Source organism: Agrilus planipennis, unplaced genomic scaffold (genome assembly GCF_000699045.2).
Source record: "Agrilus planipennis isolate EAB-ADULT unplaced genomic scaffold, Apla_2.0 scaffold22, whole genome shotgun sequence".
Taxonomy (NCBI): Eukaryota; Metazoa; Arthropoda; class Insecta; order Coleoptera; family Buprestidae; genus Agrilus; species Agrilus planipennis.
In genome coordinates this window covers 644206-652000 of record NW_020438874.1, presented here as the reverse complement: position 1 = coordinate 652000, position 7795 = coordinate 644206, and the positions used below count along the sequence as shown (strand labels likewise).

Here is a 7795-nt window from a genome sequence, read left to right as displayed (position 1 = left end):
TAATAATAATTATATATGTAATCCATATACCAATTCTAAGTTCCTTTTTTAAACCATATTTTTTAGTTTAGTTGCATCTCACACGTAAGTTATATGATTAATTTCCTTTTCGCGTTATTTTTATTTAAATCATTAGCTTTTTGTTTATTTTAACACTGTGCATAACCGCAGACATGGAACACTAAAATCGAATCATTTATGTAGGCATTATATCACATCGAAAACACCACAAAAACAGTGTAAACTGTACTATGAAGCAAAAAAAATAACAATAAATTTTAAAAACGTCGATTTGTTACTGATGCTGCTGATGTTGCTGTTGCTTATTATTATTGACGAAGTGATTTTTCCTGTATTTATATTATTTTTTTGATAAAAATATTAGCATAATAGGGTGGTCCACTATTCTACAGCCATACATCCAGGAGTACAGAACAAAAATTTGGAAAGTTCATATTATGTACTGAGTGTGAGCTCATGTTGTGTATGACGAGATATAACAAGCTTTATTAATTATTTGCTATTATGTGTTTCAAGGACGAGCATAACAATTAATATATTTTTTCTCTTTCACTCGTTATTTATTAATATGTTTGTTTTAATTTCGACCACCCCTACCGCCTCGGCCGCGGTTATTTTCACCTCGTTCCTGCAAACAAAAACCACATTTAAATCTGTACCTAAAAAAACTCACGTTTTAATATGGATAATAACAAGGATTGTTTGAAGAAGTGCTTTTAAAACACTTACTTTGATAAATCTCGAAATTATACTATAATGCTCCTCCTTTGAGAGCTTTATCGATGATTCCCTTTTAAAGTCTTCGTTGCATCGTGTTGGTTAATTATAAAAATTTAGAATGTCCAGACAAATATACAAACACAAAAGAAAACTCATACAAACATGAATCATGAAACAATTTTATTGTTGTTAGAACAATTTTTTAAGATAACTACCTTGTGATGTCCGCCGCTTCCTCCTCCCCCGTGGTGATCGTTACCTCCTCGATGACCTCCACCTCCGGGTCGATGGTTCTCCCTCTCACCATCACGATCCCTGTCATGGTTTCGCCTATGATCACCCCTATCTTTATGTTCACCCCGCCCATCTCGTCCACCACCGCCACCGCTTCCCCCTTGCGGTCCTGTTTCTGGATTCTTTCTATTATCCTCCTCCTCTTGCCGTTTCTCATAGTGTATAAAATCGTCAAATATCGACGTTGAATGCCTGTACGAATACATAATTCGCAGTACCTGCAAACCCTTCGCGTGCGGCACTTCCTGCGTGTCGCGCGAGTTCGTCACCGGCTTATTCTCGTTGTTTTCGAGCCGAATATGACGCAGCTGCACGTTCGGCACGTCCTTCACATAGATCCATCGGACCTTGAACTGTCCTTTCCACTTATCTTGTGACCAAACCGAGCTGTTCGCGTTGTAATCGACTGCCGACATCATCTGTGCCATTCCACAGAAATGACCGGAACCGTTCACGGAGAAAAAAAGATAAACAGGACCTTTGCCTTCGCGTTCTCGGTACGCCTGATCAAGACGCTTGTTACCGTGCTCGGTACTGCACCAGATCTCGTACTTGATGCTACGATGGATATCATCTTCTGAATATGATTTGATGACAAAGAAGCGGGCGTTCGGCACGTCAAGATCAAAATCCACAGGGTTATAGTTATTTTTGCCCCGTAGCTCCTCGAGAACCGGATGTGAAGGTACCACGGCAGCCGCTGTTGCTGCGGCAGGCTGAGGTACCATCATGGGAACTGGGCCGCCAGGAGGCATCATGCCTAAATCCGCAACAACTATATTTTAATTGTATTCCTTATAATTAACAATTCGTTGTATATNGTAAACCGCGGTGTTTGCGCATCACGTTACGCATAGATTTGAATCATTTCGTTGCTAATAGATGGCTTCCATAAAAGGTGGTAAAATTGAATTTTTTGCCGTTATCCTTTTATTCCAATCGTCACTTCTACTCAGAATGTTACAAACATCATTTTAATTTCTAAATCCGCAACAACTATATTTTAATTGTATTCCTTATAATTAACAATTCGTTGTATATATTATTTTGGAAAAGTAATACATTAGTTTTCAATTGTTTGCTTCGTAATTAAATTAATGTTAACATACTTAAAAATATAAAACCTAAAATTTAACAATAACCATCTTTTTCTTAAAATTCAGAATTAAATGAAGTGTTTACAAACCTTGGACATGAGCTCCAGCGGGCACGGTAACAGGCGGCGGAGGCAAATGAGGTGGCATCATGGCCTGCTGATAGGACTGCAATGGTGGGCCAGGCCGGGGCGCCTGGGGCGGAGGTCGATTAGTTGGCGGTCCGTTCCATGCGGGCCGAACAACACTGGGCACAGTTTGCGCAATCGACTTCGGTAACGTAACGACCGGCAATTGTGGAGGCGTGTTCTTACTTGTGTCCCATGTACCGATGTCGATGTTATGCTTTCCCGGTACAATAGGACCAGGCGGCATACCGGGTCCTTTTTTCTTCAGACCCTGGTTTTGGGCTGTCAACTGTGGCTTGGCCGGCTGGCTGGCTATACTAGCCCACGTCGTCTTTTTAGGAACCGATGACTCTTTCGACGTGTCCGACGAGCCTTTTAAGTCTATATATTTGTTAAGAAAAAATTTCAGGAAATCAGTACGATTTTTAACCTTAACTGAGGATTATTGAAACTGCACACTAACCCAAATTTTGCATAGCCTGTTCGACACTTTTCAGGGTTGATTCGGGCATGGCCTGTGTAGTGTACATATTTTGAGGATCTCGATAATATTCGTCGTACTTGCGTTGTCCTAGCTGGCTGCCCCATGTGCTGTAATCGCCGTTGCTGTGAAAGTAGTTGAAGGAAGAAGGTTGGCCGAAAGCTGCTGCGGCCGCCGCAGTGGGCGTCGAGAACGTTGTCGACGGCCCAAACATGCCTGAGTGATAAACTTCAATGATTTTATTACGGAAATGTCGACTATGAACCGACTTACCATCCATACTGTAAGAGTCGTGTGGATAACCACTCAGGAACGTCATAGGATCTGTGCCGTTTGACCACGTGCCATCTCCCACACCGAAAGCTTGATACGGATACGTGCCGCCACTTCCGTAATAACCTGGAGAATAACGAGAAAAAATTAATATATTATACATTATTATGATGAATTGACTATATTAATAAGAAAAGGAAATCTATATCTAGAAATAAGTCTTTAATAACGCCAAAGTTAATTTATAAATTTGAAAAAAAGCAAGAATTTGCCGCCATCAGTTTCAATTTTTAAGTAGGAATTCATTTATAGTTCATAGTACCCAACTGCCTACAGACTATATCCACTGCAGTGCATATACATATATGTACACAAATGTAAATACTTATTATCTGTACAGTAGTTTTTAAGGCAGATATTCTTAATTAACCTTCTTTTAAACATTTATTTCTCTATTAAAATAGTTTTCCAAATTTAAATTTTTTAAAAATTGACTTTCAGATCTTTAAATGCATTAATTAGATAATTGCTGTTTATTTGCCTCTTAAAAAATCATCAGTTATAATTAATTCATGATATTTTAATTATCTTTACTATTCAACTCACTCAGTAAGAACATTTGTCAGTGAAAGTACCAATTAGTAACTCTATGATAAATAACATAATTACCCAATTATCTATGTACTAAACGGCACAAGTTTTTAATATTTAAATGATATTTTGAAAATCGCAGAATCTGAGAATTATAATTATGTTACAAAAGACTTCTTTAGCTTTCTAAATTTATTATATGTTCTCATAACATTAAATATTTTCTTGTGCGTAAAAATGCTAATAATTTTTATGTGAATATTCAAAAATTATTATGATCTACATTTTTTGTTGTTAAAAATAATGAACACATACAATATTACATGGGTATCTAAGGACTATTAGATAAAAAATAAAACAGACCTGTACTCATACTGTAAATATCTGTTGCACTTGAAATTGGTACTGACGCTCCATAAGCAGCAGGGGCTGAGTTTGTCTGTTGTTGCTGTTGCGATCTCCATGGTTCAAATTCTTCAGAGCCAGTTGCTCCTTCACCTGCTCCTAACTGCTCCTTAGCGCCATTAGACACTATACACCACATAACAAGTTACAAAAAGGAATTTCAATGAAGTAGACAGTTTTCAATCAGCACTTGTGGCCACTATCAGGTTTAGGGATACATAATCAGAAAGGCAACAATGATTCCATTTATAAATAAACTAAATTTAATACGGCGATTAGATAAGAGGAATAAGAAGTTATTGTTATGCTTCTCCTGACACAAAGATAAGAAACAACCTGAAGAAAATTTCCATAGGAAAGGACACAATACAAACCTTGATTTCCTTGTCCTTTCATCCGCTGCAGTGTCATCAGCACATGAAATAAAAGAAAAATCCGTGCGTAAGAAAAACACAAATAAAAAGAACCTGAGATTTTAATGTGAAATTAAAAAATAAAATAATCAGAAGATGTGTTGATTGTACCTGATCTGACACGCCTGCTGACATTGACCAGTCTTTTCACTTGTTTTTCACACTACAAAGTCACCTGTCACAAACCGCACAAGTGCACTTTACACACACTAGTTTTTAAACACTAAAATCACTTCAAAAGTTGTAATAAATTAGCTGTTTTTAAAGTAACTTTAGAAAAGTCAATCGTCCTGCAATGGCGAACAGTAAACCGCGGTGTTTGCGCATCACGTTACGCATAGATTTGAATCATTTCGTTGCTAATAGATGGCTTCCATAAAAGGTGGTAAAATTGAATTTTTTGCCGTTATCCTTTTATTCCAATCGTCACTTCTACTCAGAATGTTACAAACATCATTTTAATTTTGAAAATGATAAAAATTAATTACTGCTAAATGACTTAGAAGTTAAACTTAAAGGAAAATTAAAACCCAAAATTCCACATTAGTTTTTGGTGTTTTAAACAAGTTGTTAAGAAAATACAAAAAGTAGTTCAATTGTCTATTTAAGTCTTCTCTTAAAGATCGAACAAAAAACAGTTAATAACCAATATCACAAGACAACACTTATTTATTTTCATAGTTCCTCTATATATAGATATATTATCAAAGCTTATCACTACTTGTATATTAGTTTTTACTTCACTTTTGAGCTTTGCAACAGATTAAAATTACCATATTCTAAGTATTTATGACTTAAGAAAGGAATGTAAAACGCTCTAAAAAAGGGGTGCGAACTTTCCACCTTCAAGAATGGCAAAGTTTTGACAATTTTCCATTTTTCGGTCTGTTTAGCATAATTAGGCTCCAAGTTGGATTCTTTTCCCTGATCCAAATCCAACAAAAAGTGACATTTATTAATATTAAAAAGAGTACTCGAATTTCCTTCATTTTTGTCATTGAAATGGGCATGAATTATCTGCGTACCATTTTCCGATTCTGTATAAGGAGCGGGTAGCATTCCGTCAAATTCTGATTTTATGAAACGCACATTCCAATTTGTATTTGGCAAGAAAAAAGATCCAGGAAAACGATACCAATCTTTACCTAAACATACATTCACTTGGGACTCATTGGGAAATTTTCCCTCCAATGGAAATCTGTTTAATTCCATTGTTAAGTCTAAAGGTGCATGGTAATTTTTATACAGGGAAAATATACGAGATATACCTGTAAATAAGTTTTAAAAACATTTTAATTAATAATTAACTTTATATTAAGTAAAGGAGTAAGCTCCAAAAAGAAAAAGAAATTACAGTACTAGGAATGATTTGGGGAAAAACATAAAGAATTAAGGAATATTGGAAGAGCAAAACGTTTCTCTTCTTCACATTAGTATAGTGTAACGATATGCGGAGCTGAAGTACAGGGTAAATACACAATCATGGATTATATGAAAGGGAAAAATATATATAATTTCTAAAATCCTCACCGATTAAACTGCAAATAGTGACTGCAGCAAACATTACAAATGCAGTTGAATCTAGATAATGTGAACTAGGAGAAATTTTTATAAAGCCAATGCGTTTTGTACTCAAGAGGCATAACAGTCTAAATATAAGCTTCTGTACAACATCTACAGATATGGCACCCGCTAAACATATCATGGGATAAATTGGAAATAAAAACCTTTAAATAGTATAGATTAGTAATAACGACTTTTTTTAAATAATATTTACCTTTCCTCCTTATGAGACTGAAATAAGAAAACAACCAACCATAAAAACATTGGTGCTAAAGAAAGTGTATGAGGTAACATTAAAGTAGCCCTATTTCTTGCAGGTACCAAGATATGAGATAGAGCAAGGACTACAGGTGAAAGTAGAGCTAAAACCTGCAAAAGGTATTCACTAAGAAGAAAAAATCTTACTTCATAAAAAATTCATACCCAAACAAAATTAAAATTAAGAAAGCCATTCACTATATAAAAAGAAAATGGTTCTTTGCCATACAATTCAGGACCTGCACCCCCTAGAACATTATATTTAACAATATTCCAAGGAGCAATGGTTAGTTTTCCAAAATATTTAGAATCTATGGCCACCATGGGTCCTAAAACTGTCACTGCAGATATAACAGACCACTGAATGAAATCTTTATACATTTTCTGACAATACAACATATCAAATGCTATGGGAACACCTAAAAGAGCAGCAAAAGGCCAACCTGAAAATAAAAATGTAGGAAACTTAGTGTTTTAAAGAGTTTGAGTAACTCACCTAAAAGTGACCCCAATGCAGTGAAGAAAATTGCCAATGGATATTTTTGTTGCCACCATGCTGCACATGCAGCAGCAAATGTATACATGGCATACGATGAGGGTAAATATGCTGTGCTTGATATAAACATTCCAGCTGAAAATAACTGAAAAGCTAAGCACAACCTACCAACATGTACACCAAACTCTCTGCAAACTGCCCTAAAAAGCAATCAAACAGATTTTACTTATGGATAAAGATTAACCTATGTGTATTATAACTTACTTATAAAAATACACTTCTGCAAAAGAGCATGCTAACCCCAGTAAACATCTGATAAAGTAAAAAATGAGTAGTGGATTTGGTTGTAGTATTTTGTGATAAATATATGCTGGGATTGCATGTACTAATAAATATGTATAAGACCTTAATGCAAATTGAGGACTGTACTCCCAGGTTTGTAGCCCCTTACCAAAAACTTTATAGACTTAGAGATAAATTCGAAAATGCACCAAGGTACTAACCTAGATAATGAGTAGGCTCCCAATAGTTAAAAGTTTCATCGCAATCGGTTATGTGAGACCAAATAGCTGCACAAAAACGAGCAGACAATATTGCCTTAAATGCTGTATCACCTCCAGGATAAACTAAATTGTTTGCCTCCTTTTCAGTTTTTCTAAAAACAAACATACGTTTACATAAATATAATTTAAAATAAGGAATTTGTAGGTTACTTAGATTGCACTTTAGCAACTTTCTTGTTATTGTTCTTCGGTTCCTTTCTCGTACTACTTTGACTAGCATTTTGGCGAAGTTTAAATGATTTTCCTGATTTATTTACCATATTTTGGCCAGTTAAACTAGCATTAATTATAAAATAACAAAAAAGGAACACGTACACATGAAGCCATTATCGAATTTACTGATAAAGAAAATTTGAAATTATTCGACGTATAGACCATGCGAATATGTCTACTATGGTGTAGCGGCACAGTAGTGGTATATCTTGAATAAACTCGATGTAATATTCAAAAGAATTTTATCAACAATCTATGAACCAGTCATAACCTCTTTCTCTT

General features: G+C 35.3%; 2 protein-coding genes across 7 annotated transcripts; both read right to left on the bottom strand.

The window, feature by feature from the left end:
- Window positions 1-203: 203 nt before the first annotated feature.
- On the bottom strand, window positions 204-4762 carry LOC108732980 (YTH domain-containing family protein 2). 3 transcript variants are annotated; one of them, XM_025979870.1, is made up of 9 exons: window positions 4532-4762; window positions 4382-4406; window positions 3966-4133; window positions 3012-3137; window positions 2721-2966; window positions 2222-2638; window positions 957-1795; window positions 751-821; window positions 204-649 (listed from the first exon to the last, which is right to left on the bottom strand). In XM_025979870.1, the coding sequence occupies exons 1-8, from the start codon at window positions 4553-4555 to the stop codon at window positions 798-800; spliced, it is 1869 nt and encodes a 622-aa protein (XP_025835655.1). In that variant the 5' UTR covers window positions 4556-4762; the 3' UTR covers window positions 204-649; window positions 751-797. The 3 variants fall into 3 exon arrangements, with proteins under 3 accessions (XP_025835655.1, XP_018319502.1, XP_018319503.1); XM_018464000.2 differs by lacking the exon at window positions 751-821; XM_018464001.2 differs by lacking the exon at window positions 751-821 and having other exon boundaries at window positions 2721-2954.
- A 309-nt stretch (window positions 4763-5071) lies between these two features.
- LOC112906412 (alpha-1,2-mannosyltransferase ALG9-like) lies at window positions 5072-7662 on the bottom strand. 4 transcript variants are annotated; one of them, XM_025980481.1, is made up of 9 exons: window positions 7451-7662; window positions 7241-7392; window positions 7002-7194; window positions 6738-6937; window positions 6407-6684; window positions 6198-6352; window positions 5951-6147; window positions 5446-5688; window positions 5217-5344 (listed from the first exon to the last, which is right to left on the bottom strand). In XM_025980481.1, exons 1-9 carry the CDS (start codon window positions 7558-7560, stop codon window positions 5319-5321), a joined length of 1554 nt encoding a protein of 517 aa, XP_025836266.1. In that variant the 5' UTR covers window positions 7561-7662; the 3' UTR covers window positions 5217-5318. The 4 variants fall into 4 exon arrangements, with proteins under 4 accessions (XP_025836261.1, XP_025836268.1, XP_025836266.1 ...); XM_025980476.1 differs by having other exon boundaries at window positions 5072-5688; XM_025980483.1 differs by lacking the exon at window positions 7451-7662 and having other exon boundaries at window positions 5072-5688; window positions 7002-7049; window positions 7241-7333.
- Between the last annotated feature and the right edge of the window lie 133 nt (window positions 7663-7795).

What these genes read in the sequence shown, in the direction of transcription:
- LOC108732980 (XM_018464000.2), bottom strand. Translation starts at nt 4,555, where the DNA reads ATGTCAGCAGGCGTGTCAGATCAG. An exon ending in CAGCAGGCGTGTCAGATCAG is followed by an intron (nt 4,407 to 4,531) that starts GTACAATCAACA and finishes ATGACACTGCAG; the next exon opens with CGGATGAAAGGACAAGGAAA. An exon ending in CGCTGGAGCTCATGTCCAAG is followed by an intron (nt 1,796 to 2,221) that starts GTTTGTAAACAC and finishes TTGCGGATTTAG; the next exon opens with GCATGATGCCTCCTGGCGGC.
- LOC112906412 (XM_025980476.1), bottom strand. Translation starts at nt 7,560, where the DNA reads ATGGTAAATAAATCAGGAAAATCATTTAAACTTCGCCAAAATGCTAGT. An exon ending in GCAGAAGTGTATTTTTATAA is followed by an intron (nt 6,938 to 7,001) that starts GTAAGTTATAAT and finishes ATTGCTTTTTAG; the next exon opens with GGCAGTTTGCAGAGAGTTTG. An exon ending in CACTATTTGCAGTTTAATCG is followed by an intron (nt 5,689 to 5,950) that starts GTGAGGATTTTA and finishes ACTTATTTACAG; the next exon opens with GTATATCTCGTATATTTTCC.